The sequence below is a fragment of the Panthera onca genome, chromosome C2 (genome assembly GCF_046562875.1).
Source record: "Panthera onca isolate mPanOnc1 chromosome C2, mPanOnc1 haplotype 2, whole genome shotgun sequence".
Taxonomy (NCBI): domain Eukaryota; kingdom Metazoa; phylum Chordata; class Mammalia; order Carnivora; family Felidae; genus Panthera; species Panthera onca.
The window spans coordinates 13,749,090-13,766,151 of record NC_138347.1 but is presented as its reverse complement, the minus strand read 5'-3'; the positions used below and the strand labels follow the sequence as shown (position 1 = coordinate 13,766,151).

The window sequence follows — 17,062 nt, the reverse complement described above, 5'->3', positions numbered from 1 at the left end:
AGAGTAGAGCCAAATCCACAAAATTATTCTTTCAATTCTCTTGCAATGACCACAGCTTATTCACTGCTAGTGCTAACCCTAGTCTTATGTGCCAGAAGGTATTAGTCACCTGTCAGGGGCACTGTTCAATGTTCTCTATGGATTCAGCGTTCCAGACATTGTATATTCCCATGAAGAATCCTCCCTTCAGTGACTGACAAAAAAAAAAAAAAAACCTCACCAAAATGGGCTCAACTGTATGATATGTGAATTATATCTCAACAAGGCCGTTAAAAAAGAATTTAATCGAAGCTTGTTTCTGTAGAAACCAACTACACAGTTTTATTTAGTTATGTTAGTGTTTTACTAACTTGTCACCCTGAAACATCCAGTTTAAATATGGCTTTGTCTTAAAAATGGCACAGGAATAAAAGACCCGTTGTAACAAAAATGCTCACACATCTTTTAAATGATCCAGTGATGATTTATATCATCTGCATTATAACATAGACATGACAGGGGGGTTGGGGGAGAAAACCTCACCAAAACTAAAATCCTGTGGGCGAGAAAGTCTGACAAGTAACTGCCCTGCTCTCCAGCTTTTCCCACCTGACTTTTACTGTTCAGATTTAGCATTCTGCAAAGGAAACTAACGCAACAAACGTATAACTGGCACCTTTCCTTTCGCAAAGCTTTTCTAACCGGCCCGGCACCAACCACAGCTACCTGTCATTTCCCTGCAGATGAACATCAAAGCTACTCCTCATGATAAATAAATCCATCCCTTCGTTCCCATCAGAGATGCAACACACCTTTCTGCACTTTTATCATTTAGACAGGTTACCATGTGAAATCCAATGTCCTCCTATGGTATACCAAGGGCGCCTCACACTTTCAGGAGGGGCCAAAGTTACAACGTGGGGACTCTGACACATAGCAAAGGCAGAGGATTCCAGAAGACACTTCCCTTTGTGCTCCCAGTTCTCACTACACTGACCTGTTGCCATTCTCCCCGACATCTACGTATAGTAATGGAAGGTGTGGGAAGGTCTTTCCAGGTTTTTATTCCCTTGGTTTCACCACACTCTGAGGTTTCCATTTTCAAGAGTGTGAGGAGAGCTTCTGACTTTACCTGTGTGAAGCTCACTACTTCTAAGGTCTGGTACCCTTATTTTAAGCAGGTCCAAGGGGAGAGCTAAGGTTAGTGGGCTGTGGGCTAGGGCTATGGTGCATCTAAACCTAGCCACGTCCTATCCAACCTCACTCCAAACACCCGGCCTACTCCTCTTTCTCCCGCTCTGAGCCAAGTTCTGGATTCTATTAGGAAAAACCTTTAGCATCCCAGAGACACCCCCAAATTCCCTTAAGTCCTCTTCTGAGAGTTCAAAGCCTTAGGCATCCCTTCCTTATTAGACACAATCCTCAGCTTAGGACAGATTTAGCTAGGTGGTCTCTAACACAGAGGAGGGGGTTAATGAAGTTTCAACATGGGCAACCCTGTTCTCTGATTCAAGATATAAACTCTCGCGAGGAACACGGACGTAATCTCAACATGGACGAAGTCTGCTTACTGTCAATTCCATGTTATTTAAATAAGGAATAAAAAGACAGAATTCCAAGTTACAGTGCATACTGGCAAAGCACGTTTTACAAAGCTCATAAGGAAACTTTTGCTTGGAAACACTTAACCTAAAATGATATCATCGAGTTTGAGAATTTTGTTTTACTAAAATCTGACCCAAAAAACATCCTTAGAAGGAAGCATGAAATGCAGGTATTTTCTAGAAGAATGCAGAGATTTTGTATGCTGTGGCCCAACTTTTAAGTCCCCCTGACCCTATGCTGTGGTCAGAACTTTTTTTCTTTTTTTAACATCAAGGTCCTAGGGAGCTAGGCCACGATGTAGGATGTACGAGGAACGCAAAGCTTCCCCCGCTCTGTCACGGAGCGTTTTGTGGTCTCCTCGTTATTATACACCAAGCTCCGGGATCAGAGATGCCCGGAGAGGCGGCTGCTGTGCGGGGTTCTCAACACACTCCCAAAAGCCAAGTGTCCTGGAACCAGGACAAGGGGAGAAGGGCAGCTCGGGAGGAGGGGACAGCGAGGTTTCTGCAATGGGAGAAGTACAGACCTCTCCCGGCTTGAGGACTGCAATCAGTCACCCTGGAAACAGAAAAGCACTTTCAGGCATTTCAGAGCTGCCGGTTAGAGACTGTTCAAGGTAGCAAAGCCGTTCTACTGCCATAGCTCAGAATTATCCAACCACCATGCAGAAGAGAGTACACAATTGCAGGAGGAAATGGACCACTTTACTGGGGCCAGCGTGAAGCTCAATGTTTATAATATCGCTTTCTTCCTGTGGAAGATGAAAAGAAAGTACAAAAAGAAGGGGGAGGCTTTTAAGTACACACTATTGACTCAAGCTACCCAGCTGTTTAAGCCCTTCCTGTTATGCAACCACCGAGGGCAATTTCTATCTCTAGAGGAGTTCAGAGTCCTAAAACTGTCCTTTAAGTGTGACCGATTTAACATATCCCACAGATTTAAAAGGGGCCGGAGTGGCCTAAAATCTTATAACCTTTACTTAAGCTCTTTTGGAGACAAACACCAAAGTCATGTTCTCTATAATTTCAGAGACCACTATACACAATGGCAATCCCCATAGTTTTCCATCACCTTCTCTGTCTCCTTTTGAACAAACTTTGAAGAAGAGACCTCTAGGAAGGACGAAGGCTCAACTGAGTAAATCAGGTGTACTTACTGCCAAAGTTCAAGCTGCACTAAGTGACACAAAGATCGCACGGTGGGCAGACTCCAATGTTAATATGAAGCTCTTTTTAAAAGTCCAGTGTGATTTGGTTAAATGAGTCCTTGTCATTAACCCACCAGATTGTCTTACTAGGGACTCAACACTTACTACAGGAACTGACACGTACAATAGAAGTCAGTGGACGTCAAACCACCAACACATTCCCTGAGCCGACGCATCTATAAACATCTCCTTCTCAAGTAAGCAGAGATCAAGTCCAAAACACTTAAAAGGTTATAGGAGGCAAGGTGAACACCCTTCTTCCAGAAACACATGCGGAACACTCTGAGGTGGGGTTATGGGAGATTTGCCATACACATAATACAAACACACTCGAAATCTCAACAACCAAAAGAAAGGGGGAAAACTCCACCCTCACTTCGTTTTAAAAATACACGCTACTGGGGCCCCTGGGTGGCTCAGTCGGTTAGGCGTCCGACTTCGGCTCAGGTCATGATCTCGCGGTCCGTGAGTTCGAGCCCCGCGTCGGGCTCTGTGCCGACGGCTCGGAGCCTGGAGCCCGCCTCGGATTCTGTGGCTCCCCCTCTCTCTGCCCCTCCCCTGCTCGCGCTCTGTCTCTCTCTCGCTCAAAAATAAGTAAAACATTTTTAAAAATTGTTAAACAAAATACATATCACATCTTCAGGCCATTTAAGAATGAAAATATATATATATAAATGTGAAGATTCGAGGCAAATTCGGCTTCACACCAACTACCGATGCCCACCCCCATGCTAAACTACATGTCTCTTTATCAACAAGGGGAACTGGAGGGCAAAAAGACGCAATATGGGGAAACGGGGCTGGAAGACAATTCAGCTGGAAAGCCATAACAGAAATAAGGTTAGCAAGACAGAATTCAAACATGCTCACCAGAGGAAGCGTCTGATACACAGAGTCACCGGACTTGTAACTGTGTTCGATCCTGGGCTTGCGCTTTATTTTCCACAGTGCAGACATCATCAGGAATATATTCTCATGGTAATGCTACCACCTGACATGCTCCGCACAGAAAGAGAAGTTTCCTAAAATACCCCGAGAGCGCCAAACGCCTTCCAGTTCCCAAGGGAGCATCCTCTCACACAGACAGCCCATGCGGGCTCGCCGGTGGTGAAACCTACTGTCGCATCTCAACACAGCAAGGAGGGCAGCAGTGCGCCCCCCGTCCCCAGACCAGCACCCCTCTTCCCATCAGCAGCCTCTGGGATGGGGTCAAAGGCTAACTCGCGGACTAGAATTCATGCTTTGATTTCACCTGGCTAACCAACAAAAGTTCCAGAAAGGGAGAATCAAAAGGGACCAGAACACAAAGCCGAAAAAGCCTGCCCAGGATGTGAGCAGCCTGCTCTGCGGCCAAGATCAGCTGATTGGCCAGCGTCATGCCGTGCTCGGGGATATTCAACCCGGCAGGCTCCCACAACTTTGAAGACACCCCTCTCTCACTGAGTCGGGAGCAGGCACTAAAAAACAAATAAATAAATAAAAACAAACTGCGTTCTTTGAACAGCTTATGTTTTCACATCTTCCGCTAATGCTTTGTTACTAAAGCAGACATTTCCAAGACAATTCCAATTTGGATTAAAAAGAAAAAAAAAAAAAAAGAGAGAAGGCAAGGCTTTCAGAATGGAAATGTTCTGAAAATTATTCTAATACATTGGCTAAATGGAAAACAAAATCACAGCTGCCAGGGGGCCTGGGATGCATAACGACAGCCGGGAGCTCATCAGCATTCATTTCCAGAGACAAGAGTTTTCCAGGAGAAGCAGAGAAACCAGTGGCCGGTGGAGGGTGGAGAAGGCCCCCTTTGAGGCTATCACCACAGTCACAAGAGGAGGGAGGTGGCTCACAAAGAGGCTAGACTGCCCCCCTGCGGTGTGAGAGCCCCGCCCCCACCCCAGGGCCACCAATGCCCGGCAAGCTCATAATTATCTACTTGCTTAACCCCAAAAGGCCACAAATAGCGAAAACTGCTATTTACAAAAAAAAAAAAAAAAATCAAAAAACACATTAACACTCAAGCCTGCATTCTCTTGTATTCTGCCCAATGTTTCGTAAAGCAATTCATTTAGGAAAAGCAACAAAAATATTAAACAAAAAAAAATCAACAGTCTTCACACACTCAGCAGGAAGAAAGAAAAAAATGACTGCTTGTTTCATTTCATGTCATTTCTTGACTTGTTTATTTACTTGTTTTTACATTCTACACCTAGCCTGGTGCATTCGAAGCAAAGGCTAAACCATCCTTCCGTGTTTACGGCAGCTTACAACTTAAAAATTAACGTTTGGTTTATTCTCAAGAAGAATTACTGATCTAGGAGACATGTCAAAAGAATAAGCTTGATCAAGAAACTCTTGCTCTTACTTTTTTTTTTTTAAATGTTTACTTACTTTTGGGGGAGAGAGAGAGAGAGAGCGCGCGCGCGTGCGTGCTCAAGAGCTCAGGTGCATCCCTGGTGGGGGAGGGGGTAGCAGGGAGAGAGGGAGCCACAGAATCCGAAGCAGGCTCCAGGCTCTGAGCCGGCAACACACAGCCTGATGCGGGGCTCGAACCCACAAACCACAAGATCATGACCTGAGCCCAAGTTGGAAGCTTAACTGACTGAGGCACCCCCAGGTATTCCTTACTTTAAATCATAAGAAAAGACACCCCAAAAGCTTAAGCATTAAGAAAATATTTAAGTGGCTAATGACTTTCTAGCTAATTGACTTACACAGCACATTAATTAATTAACTCCTTTTTCTGAAACTTGGTATTTAACACCACACTTTAACCAATCTGGCCAGACGATAGTTTTAGCATAGCCGATAACAATACAAGGCCTGGTTTTGCCATCTCAGAGCTGTGTGACCTTCAGTGAGTTGTTAACCTCTCTGTTCCAATGTCATTACCTATAAGATAGAGGGAATCATAGGATTTCTCTCTCAGAGGTATTGCGAGCATGAGGGAAGTTAATATGAATGGTGCCCAGTATGTAGAAGAATCCACAGTAGGACCCAGACTCCAGAAGAACCATTTGCACAATTTAAGATTTTTGCTTCCAAATATCCAAAGTGAGAAAGTAACTCATTAAAGGCTAATTCAGTTAACTAACTTGGGTTGAGTGACAAAATCATTCAACTAAAGATAAAATGTGAGTCAAAGCAAACCTAGGGAGTATTTTCAGGTACAGAATCACACAGTGCCCTCCGACCTGGTGAAAAGAAAAGATGAACCTATGGATTTAGCACGGGTCACTGCACTAGCTTCAAAAATACTGATCATCACCCAAACTTGTCATCAATAACTCTGAAGCTGTTCTCTCAGGAAAGCACACTAAGCATCGCTACAGTGAAATCCAGGGACGAGCTGGCCTGTTCCTGCACCTGACCCTGTCTGTTCCAGGTGAGCTGTAGGGCCTGTTCTCTGGAGAAAGAACCATGAAGTCAGACAGGCATCCACAGGCAGTCAACAAAACCCCAGGGCCCCTTCCTTCCTCTCCACTGCCAGACCTAATATTATAGAGGACCCTGTTTAGGACCTCATGACTCACAAAATTTTAAATGAAAACAATCTCAAAATCCACAAGGAATGAGAACACGGGGCTATTACAGTGAGGTAAAAATGATCCAAGTTCAAAAGTATTCAGAGATTAATGTTTTAGATATAGGAAAAATAGCCGTATTCCTAAATCAAATTAGAAACTGAGAATTAACATTCAATAACAAAATAACTTAATAAATACCTTTCGAAATATCTGACCCCAGTTTGGAAATATCCATTTCTCCCTGAGGGGGGCTGTCCCTGTCTCCTCCCCCAAGTATGTAAAAGTAAGGGCCACAAACATAAAAAAGGTAAGTTTAAGCAAGTTTTTGTTTGTTTGGGTTTTTTTGGCTTTAAATGAAATGTGTGTATTTCCATTCATCTGTGGGGTTTTTTTTTAATGCTTATTTTTGAGACAGAGAGAGAGAATGCAAGATGGGGAGGGGCAGAGAGAGGGGGACAGAGGATCCGAAGCGGGCTCTGTGCTGATGGCAGAGAGCCCGATGTGGGGCTCGAACTCACGAACCATGAGATCTTGACCTGAGCCGAAGTGGGACACTCAACCAACGAAGCCACCCAGGTGCCCTACCATTCATCTGCGTTTTAATTAATAACCAACATAAAGCCCTTTACAAATATTAAAGTTAGTTTCAAATATTAAATTTGAAAGTTCAAATATTAAATTTCCAAATATTAAATTTCCATATTAAATATTAAATTTTATATTCAAATATTAAATTTTATATTGCGCCCAACTTAGAAAGGACACCAAGGAAGGTAATCCCATGAGGACCAAAGACACACACATGGGTAAAAGTGACACAGGCACTCAAGAGAGTCTTACAGAGACAGAAACACCAAGAGAGACAAAAAAAAAAAAGGACACATAGAGAAATGCAGATTTTTTAAAATAAGGGTTCATATTTGAATCATATATTTCCCTGGCCAACGTGCTCTCCTACTGTTTTATATTATTTGACTTCTGCAGTCATCCAATCACTGGGCGAAGGCAAGAATCACCCTGTTACAGGATTTGATCAGGGCAAGTGGTAAATATCAAACAGAAGAACAAAAGCTAGGTGGAGGGATCAAAATAAACACGTGCGTATTATTTGTTTTTTTTTTTTTTTAAGGTGAATAAATACAGAAACAGAATCACATACAATGACTTTTGCTGCGGAAGGGCCTTTGGACAGAGGTAACACCAGGTTTTCAAACTGTCGTACTCTGGAGACTGTGCTAAGAAGACGTTACTTACTGATCCACAGAACCCTCTGGGAAGTGACGGTGGAAGGGTGGAAGCATGATGAATTATGGGAAACAAATACTCGGCCTTCCACCAAAGAGAGGCAGAATAAGGCCTCAGCCAACCAAGGAACATGCTATTCGAATAAATTAAAAGATGGTTTCTTTCCCTTTAACAGGAGCCACACACAGACAATCCAACCAGAAGAGCAAGAAGGTGTAACTGACCCAGCGGCACACAAACTCGATGCTGCCTTTTCAAGCACAGATGGAGACGTAAGAAGGAAATCGGATGAAATGAGACTTGAACCCATGCAAAGGGACTTCTGCCCTGTAAGCTCACGCACAGGTTTGTTACCCAGGTGGTAATTTGGCTTTTGTGTCTTATTTAGTGACCTCTCAGAGTAAAAGCACTTGGTCCCGGGGAGAGGCCTCCTGACCGCATACGGCTGCAAAGGTGACGTGTCGGTTGTGATTCTTCGGTGGTTTGACACGTGGGACGTGAAAATGAAAATCTCTCACCTTGCTGCTGTGATCAGTTTCATCTGAGGATTCCAGGTCCGGCCCTTCGGTCTCCTCCAGAGCGGTCTCAGCACCACTGCCCTGCTCGCCGCACAGGCCGTGCCCTGCAAGACGACATCAGAGGAAAATGAGGGTCGGCATGTGCACCAACTGCTAAAAGCCATGCCTGTGCAAAGCGGGGCACGGGGTCAGGCTCACGACAGGTACATACATTGTGAGACTCTCCAAATACGAGCTCCACGATCTTGGCTCAGGAAGTGTGTTTTTATTGTTACTAGTATTATTTTTATATTATAGCATATATATATATATTTTTTCCCAATACCTAATTGTTATGATGCGCCCCGCCCCCCCACAACAATCTCAAGTTGAAGCCCTAACCTCCCACGCCATGGTATTTGGAGGTGGACCCAGGGACGTAAACATTCGGTCCACAATACGTATGATACCTGTTTTTGCGAAGTCTGGCAAGCTATAAACAGAACACCAAACTTCCATACTTCCCGGCATACTCTATGTAAAAGAGAAGGAAGAGAACACTGCAATCACAGGCCTCTGGGGGGCGCTTCTCAAATTTAAAGAGCATCTGAACCCACAGGGGATCACACTCTGCACATTCAGATTCAAAAGATCTGGGGTCGAACCGAAAATTCTGCATTTCTCACAAGCCCCACGATGACACCAATCGGTACTGTAGGTCCACGGACCACACCTGGAGTTCCAAGGCTCTAAGACATTTAAAATCCTCTAGCTAATCTGACGAGACAGTGGTATAATCAAACCAGTCTGGCACTGGATCCGGGACGACAGCACCATCACTATAAATGGACAGGATAGAAGATGAGAGAGTTAAGGGAACCACTTTCTGACTCTTCGGATGAGAAAGCCTGGGTTTGCAAAGAGGTTGCCTTATCCAGTGACACCAGTACAGTCAGAACCTGCCTGGCATCACTTTGTTTGGACTCGAAGTCAGCTGGGAAACAGGGAGGAAGCCCACCTCCCAGCGAGCACTGCTCCAAGATGGTATCCTGCGGTCTCCCCTCCTCCTCTGGAATGAAGCACCAACAAAGTGAATACACTCCGAATGAAAGTTTCTGCCTGTGTCCTCCCTTTTGCTCTGGCTCTAGGATTTTCTAATTACTGGCTCACTCTACCATATGGCAGTAGCAGTCAAAGAAAGCAGCTCAGTCAACTTGGTGGCTATCGACTATATCATGTTGTCACCTCCGTGGGGAAAAAGTGATTGAACACTCTGTCCGGGGGCAGTGGCCTAGAGGCTGGGGCCAGAGAAAAGGGCAAGAGTTGATCTCCAATGCAGAGGAGCGGATGAGCTCATTTAGGGACACTTTGCTAAGCACTGAGCTCTTGGATCACAGAAACCACGGCTCACTCAGCACTGTCCTAAACAGCCAGGCTGCACAGCCCACAGGGCACCATTCACACTGCAGTCTGCAGAATGGCAACCCCCCTGCCTGTACAGCCAACTGCTGTGACCCTACAGACCCCACTGTGTAATGCAATGCCTGGGGGACAGCTGATGCTCACAAGGTAGTGAGAAAACAGATGAAAGGATTTCATTGTTAATGATACAGTGGCGCTAGGTATCCTGGGAAGGCAGGAAGGAAGGCAGGAAGGCAGGAAGGCAGGAAGGAAGGAGACAGGGGAAGGGAGAGAGAAAGAAAGAAAGAAAGAAAGAAAGAAAGAAAGAAAGAAAGAAAGAAAGAGGAAGGAAGGAAGGAAGGAAGGAAGGAAGGAAGGAAGGAAGGAAAAATCAGAGAGAAAGGAAAGGAAAGAAAAGAAAAGAGAAAAGAAAAGAAAAGAAAAAAGAAAAGAAAAGAAAGGAAGGAAGGAGGGAAGGAGGAAGGGAAAGGAAAGAAAGGAGGGAACTTCACCTCTACACAACACTTAAGAATGATAAATAAAACATAACAAAATCCTTTTAAACATAGAGCTGAGCTCCAACAAGTCCCAGGGCCCAAAATGAAGACAATAAAAGAAGCTGGTGTGGTGGGGCCAGTCTAAAAGCTGTGGTGATATTGAGTAAATCCATCAGTCCCCAAACCCTAGAGCAGTGTTTCCCAAAGAGAGAAAGAGACCTACGGGTGTTAGGAGAGGAACAATTCTGGGGGGCGGGGTACAAAATGGCACATTTGGCAGAGACACTTAGTCTCCCTCGCTCCTGGGCACTAAATACAATTAGCACTCCCCAATCTCTGTGCCAATAAAAACGCACCCACACATTTCCCAACAGCGGTACCATCACAGCTTGGGAGCCAATGTCCTGGAGACTCTGGTTTCAACTGTAAAGACCAGAGACAGAAAACAGGTGTCAGATCGGCACAAGTTGGAGACCTGGAACTGACTCTCCCGCATTCATTCACACAGTTCCTTTGAAGGGCTACACCCTTGGTCTAAAAAGATGTAAAAAGGGGCGCCTGGGTGGCGCAGTCGGTTAAGCGTCCGACTTCAGCCAGGTCACGATCTCACGGTCCATGAGTTCGAGCCCCGCGTCAGGCTCTGGGCTGATGGCTCAGAGCCTGGAGCCTGTTTCTGATTCTGTGTCTCCCTCTCTCTCTGCCCCTCCCCCGTTCATGCTATGTCTCTCTCTGTCCCAAAAAAAAAAAAAAAAAAACGTTGAAAAAAAATAAAAAGATGTAAAAAGATAAAAGAAACAGGTATTCATTGGCAAAAGGGAAGGGAAGGGGAGGAGAGAGAAGGGGAAGGGAGGGAAGGGGAGGGGAAGGGGGGGGAGGGGAAAGGAAGCTTGTCTGATTCTGCCTACACTCTGGGACAGAAGACCAGGGAGGGAGCGGGGGGGCGGGGGGGGGGTTCTCCAAAGAGGATAACCACAGGCTGACCCCCACGGGTGTTTGAGATTCAAATTTACACCATGTACTGCCTCCAGAAGACTCTATGTCTTAGTCAGCTTGGGCTTCTGTAACAAAAGACCACAGAGGTGGTGGCTTAAATAACAGACATTTATTTCTCTCAGTTCTGAAGGATGGAAGTCCAATGTCAAGGGGCTCACAGATTCAGTTCTTGGTGGAGACCCTTCCCCCGGCTTGTGGAAGGCTACCATCTCCCGATGTGCTCACATGACCTTTTCCTCGTGCACGTAAGGGAACACTGAGCTCTGCTCGCTTGCTCTCCTTACGAGGACACTAACCCCATATGGGGGGGACCCCATCATGGGGTCCTACTTTCACAACTTTAGCTAAGCCTGATTACCTCCTAAAGGCCCCAACTCCAAAGAACAATCACACGGGGCTCACGGCTTCAATGTATAGATTTTGGCAGGACACAAACATTCAGTCTGTGACACTTAAGATGAACAAACTACCTTCAAATCATTGTAGATTTGTATTCCAAGGGCTCTGGCAAAGACACAATCAAAATCCCTCTGGACGAATTCACTCTTAAAGACGGTATCATATAATGCCCAGAGATAAAGCTTGATCAAATAAAAACTCCTAGTCCATTATTAGAAAACCCAGGAAGAACCAGGTCCCCATGAGTGAGAAGCAGCAGACACAATGAACAACAGAAGCAGATTCCCAAGGAATGATACTGTAATCATCAGATACAGAATGGCAAGTATGCATAAAAATATATTTTTTTAAAAGGGACAAGAGGTAACTTCAGAAAACACCAGGTAAATTCACAGAGTTTTTAAAAATGAGAACTAACCACTGAAATAAAATGCTCAATAGGTAAGAATAAAAGTTCAAGAAAGAATAAAAGATCTATCTGAAGAAAGCACAAAAATCTTCAAATGCTAACACGACCAATATAGAATTGTATTTCCAGCTAAAATATTATTCAATAAGGAGAATATAATGTTCTCTGAGAAACAAAGAGTGAGAAAGTTTGCTACAAACAGAACCTCACTAAAACAAACAAAACAAACAAACAAGCAAACAAACGAACCCCACCTCTCTAAGGGATATACAGCTATACCTTGGAAATATTGTGAGTTTGGGTCTAGACCACTGCAATGCAGTGGATATCACAATAAAGCAAGTCAGATGAATTTTTTGGTTTCCCAGTGCATATAAAAGTTATATTTACACTACATTGTAGTCTATTAAGTGTGCAATAGCATTATGTCTTTAAAAAGTTTGATTTTCTAATGTTTACTTATTTATTTTGAGTGAGAGAGTGAGCGGGGGATTGACAGGGAGAGAGGGAGAGAGAATCCCAAGCAGGTTCTGCACCGTCAGTGCAGAGCTGGAACTCACAACCCGTGAGATCATGACCTGAGCCAAAATACAGTTGGACGCTTAATGGACAGAGCTACCCAGGCACCCTCTGACGATTTTATTTTTAGGGGCACCTGGGTTGCTCAGTCTGTTAAGCATCCGACTTCGGCTCAGGTCATGATCTGTCAGTTCATGAGCTCCAGCCCCATGGTAGGCTCAGAGCCTGGAGCCTGCTTTGGATTCTGTGTCTCCCTCTCTCGCTCTGCCCCTCCCCCACTCACTCACGCTCGGTCTCTCTCTCTCTCTCTCTCAAAAATAAATAAACGTTAAAAAAAAAATAAAACTAAAGGGACGGGAAGATATAGTTGGCCAATGTAAAGAAAGCGCAACAAATGTCAGACAAAACAGATTTAGCCACCACGTGAAGATGTATCAATCGTCATTAAGCTTGATCCATGAATAGATTTCAAACCCTTTTTCTAAGAATTTGTGAGTGTGCATCTTCCCCAAGGATCAGCAATTTATACAAGCAGGCCACACATCAGACCACAACATAAACCTCAACAAAGTCCGAAGAGTCTGTATTCAGCCTCAGACTACACTTAGCAGCATTTTGGGGGAACTGAATTGGTGACAAAAGAGCAAAAAGCCAGTAACACCAGAGACAGTTTTAGAGAAAAAGAACAAGATTACACAAGGTTACAGTAGTTTCCCTACCAGATCCCAAAATGTATTATAAAGCACAGGCTAACAGAGCATAGAGCCCAGAAACGGCCCTCCCGCATAGGGGGGCGTGATACGCACAGTACATGTGCCGCTTCAGACCCCAGGGAACAGAATGGTACATCTGCTAAACGTTATGACAGAAGACTACTCACATGGAGAAATAGAAAGTTGTACCCTAACACACACCATTCACAAAAATCAATACCAGGGGGGCATACACCAGAAGAATGTCAGTAGCCCCAAGTATGAAATCTTTTATAAGAAAATACAGAAGACAAGGTTGGTTACCTTAGGAAAGAGAAGGGCTTCTTAAATAAGATATAAAAAGCACAAATCATAGGAGACAGAAACATCAGATTTTATTAAAATTAAAAACCCTTCTGGGGCACGTGGGTGGCTCAGTCAGTTAAGCATCCAACTCTTGATTTCGGTTTAGGACACGATTTCACGGTTCGTGAGTTTGAGTCCCCCATCGGGCTCTGCGCTGACAGTGCGGAGCCTGCTGGGGATTCTCTCTCTCTCCCTCTCTCTCTCTGCCCCTCTGTCTCTCACCCAAAATAAATAAATAAACTTTAAAAAATAAATAAATCGAATTAAATTAAAACCCTTCGTCAAAATGCAACAAGACACAGTATAAACTGAGAAAAGTTATTTTCAACATATAACTGGCAAAAACATTAATATCTAATAAAGGGACTCCTATGAATCAGTATCTATAGGTGTATCCGATTCTAAAGCAAGTGTTCTTTCCCACTTCACTATGCGATGCTTCTGCCCTTAGCTGAAGACAAAAATTAATAAGAGAGAAAGAGCAATGCAGCTGGTAGAGCTGTTTGCAAACTGATGATTCTGTCCATCCCTTTGAGCACAGACTTCTGTGTCACTTTTTCTCCACCCCATGAACTGGGACTGGCCTTGTGAGCTGCTTCAATCGACAGAACGTGACATAGATGGTGAGACAAAAATTCCAAGCCAGGGCCTCACGAGTTCTCACAGATTCTGGTTTGCCCCCAGGATCTCTGAGCTCACCAGACAAACCACCGGCTAGCCTCCTGAGGTCCAGCCAGCCAAGCACCAAACGTACAAGTGAGGCCATCTTGTAAGCCAGCCCCAGTCAAGCCACCAGACGACACAGCCAAATGTGCCACTCCGGGCAAGGGCAGCAAGGACCCAGCTGAGCCCCGCCCGAAACTGCCAAACACAGAAGAACGAGCAAGGAAAATGACTGTCCTGGGATGGTTTGGTACCCAGCAGAAGATAACCAGGAAATGGGTCAGGGGGATTTAGTAATCAAAGAAAGCCAGAGAGGCAGGAACAGGGACTTCAAAGAGATGAGGTCATGTTCTGGCTCCTATGCTTCAAGGCCTTCTCCGAACATCCCCCAGCTTAAAAGGCTTATGCAAAAACACCGCTGGGGTTTTTTGGCAGCCTCAGTACAGTTTTGCAACATCCTATCTCAGGTCTCCACCGCCTTCACTACAAGAGACTTTCCTCCAACAACAGACACCGAAGGAATTTTCTTCTTTGTCCCGGAAGGAGCTGCCCCCATTTACTTCCTAGTGCACCCACACACACACTGGCTCTGCTGACCATCAGAGAGATGGGAGAGCCGAAGATAAGGCTGAGAGGTGGCTGAAGAAGTGGTCACAGCAAGGGAGCTGCCACCTCACCTCCATTCCATCCCCACGTTTAGCACAACGTCTGGCACAGAGGAGGTGCCCAGTAGCCATGTGGCAACACAGAGAAGAAGCGGGGCCAAATCTGAAGAGACAGTGGGTTGACAGGGGGCTGGGCAGCCCCAGAGAATGAGGAAGCACAGAGTAGGGCTGAGGCTGGGGGGGACGGGACCTAGAAGCACCATAAATAACATTCATTGTTGCAAATAGGTGCGGTCATTTCTTCACTTTTTAAAATGATTTTCATATCGGGGCACCTGGGCGGCTCAGTCGGTTAAGCATCGGACTCTTGGTTTCGGCTCAGGTCATGATCTCACAGTTCGGGAGTTCGAGCCCTGCGTTGGGATCCACTCTAAGCATGGAATCTGCTTTGGATTCTCTCTTCCTCTCCCTCTGCCCCTTCCCCCTCCAAAAGAAAATCCTTACAATGATTTTCCCATCATAACAATGCTCTGGTGACCAAGAAAACCTTTGTGACGAGCATAGCCCACTCACAACTAGCAGGATGCACACATCAACGTAAGCCTGCGTTTAGATTTATCTTTAATTTACGTGGTTGAGACACATTCACTCTGGCTCCATTTAAGTCCCTTTGGGACTTAAAGAAAGAAGATAAAAATCTTTCGCTTATGAGATGTACTAACAATGTGTACTACATAAGCAGATTCTCCAAATCAAACATTTCCAAAGAGGGACCAATTATAACAGTGATTTTCATAATGCCTTGATTAATGCCTGAGTTTAAAGCTCTGTGAGGAAAAAAAAAAAAATGATTGGAGAACAAGGGGGCAAGAAAAGTTTAGACACTGTCAATAAAAACATTTAGCTGAAATTTAACCACTAGGCCAGGATTTTATTTTGCTTTTTAGTCACTTTACTGTCATATAAGAATTCCATAGAAACACTCATATACATATACATATGATCATATACATAATATATATACATAATATATGTATACATATACATATACATAATATATACATACATATATGTATATACATACATATACATATACATAATATATATATACATAATATATGTATATGATCAGCATAAACACTCTTTCCACAACAAAGCTAAAAAACAAAAGTAATTACAGAGGAAAAAAAAAAAAAGAATAGGTTAAAGTGCTCCAACTTTGACTTATTGACAAATAACTTGTTCCCAGCCAAATTTCACAAAATCTCAGTGTCTGTTTCTCTACGGAGAGAAATTTTTACATCCCCCAAAACCGTAGATCTAAGTGTTACCGACTCTGTTAATCTGTTGTAAAAGCCAAATAATACAAGGTTCATTACTGTTCTTTTAAAATACACACACGGAGGCTCTGAAATTCTGAACCATTTTTCCCCACACACAGGATTTCGAGGGTGTCGTCAACCCAATCCAGCCGGAAATCAAGACTAGATGTTTGGCTCTCGCCAGCAGGGCCTCAGGAAGCAAGCCAGGTGCTGTGCGACAAAACCATGGGGCCCAGACAGTTTACAAAACGCACATGGCTCCAAATTTTATCAACAAACAAACAGAAGACCGTGTGCTACTGGTATCTGGGAGACTTCAGAGCCTCCGAAGGATGGGGCCATATTTGTTTGCAGGAAAAAAATCTGTGAGGTGCCTATTTCTCTGTTGTGTCTCCCTGCTGCCTGATTGTCTTGTGTTTTCAGAATCAATCTCCAGACAATCTGCACGGAACAACGGTCCGAAATAGACTTGTACGTTCCACAGGCACTGAGGGAAGCAGGCTCTGCCCGCAAATCAAACAACTGTCTGTGGTGGGTGCTCAACCAGTCCTCTGACCAAGGTGCCTTGGGCTCTCCCAACTGTCACAGAAGCCTTTCCTGTTACAACAAACTCTGCTTAATCTACTTCCTCCAGGAGGGGTATGTGTACTCGGACAGACTCTAATCCTCCACTTAGCATCAGACAGATGTGCCTGAGGTATATCAAGGGGGGAGGGAGGCGCTCGACTCTCCAAACAACGATGGCCCCAACTGTCCTTGACGCGCATAGGCCAGAGTGAGCTGCAGACGCCCAGCTCGGCTTCCATAATGACCACTTTTCAAGCAAGAGCCAACTTCAGTTTGCTGAACTCTGGCACTTTTATTGTAACACTGAGCTAAATGAGGGCACCGGCTTTGCCCCAACCCGTCGAGAGGAATTTTAGAGAAGATAAAGCAGAGCTGCATTCACCATAACAATTAAATGGATTCGAGCCTTGATGGCGGGATTTAAAATGAAAGACGCAAACAGATGTTTTGAGGCCTTGGAAAGACACCATTGATGCTCCTGTAGTGATTCTTTCGACTTGCGTAAAATGTGGGGATTGCAGAATTACTGAAAGAAATACCTTTGTGCCAAGAATTAATTTCAATGATAAATATCT

General features: G+C 44.5%; 1 protein-coding gene across 11 annotated transcripts in view; it reads right to left on the bottom strand.

The window, feature by feature from the left end:
* Positions 1-17,062, bottom strand: part of TIAM1 (TIAM Rac1 associated GEF 1) — a 388,818-nt gene that overhangs the window by 34,589 nt on the left and 337,167 nt on the right. For 10 of the 11 annotated variants that reach the window (XM_078452850.2, XM_078452848.2, XM_078452849.2 and 7 more), the window contains one exon: positions 8,076-8,179. In XM_078452850.2, coding sequence (XP_078308976.1) covers positions 8,076-8,179 — 104 coding nt within the window. Of the gene's footprint in view, positions 1-3,661; positions 5,128-8,075; positions 8,180-17,062 lie in introns of those variants that run through there. The other variant, XM_060640375.2, reaches the window with a different exon arrangement.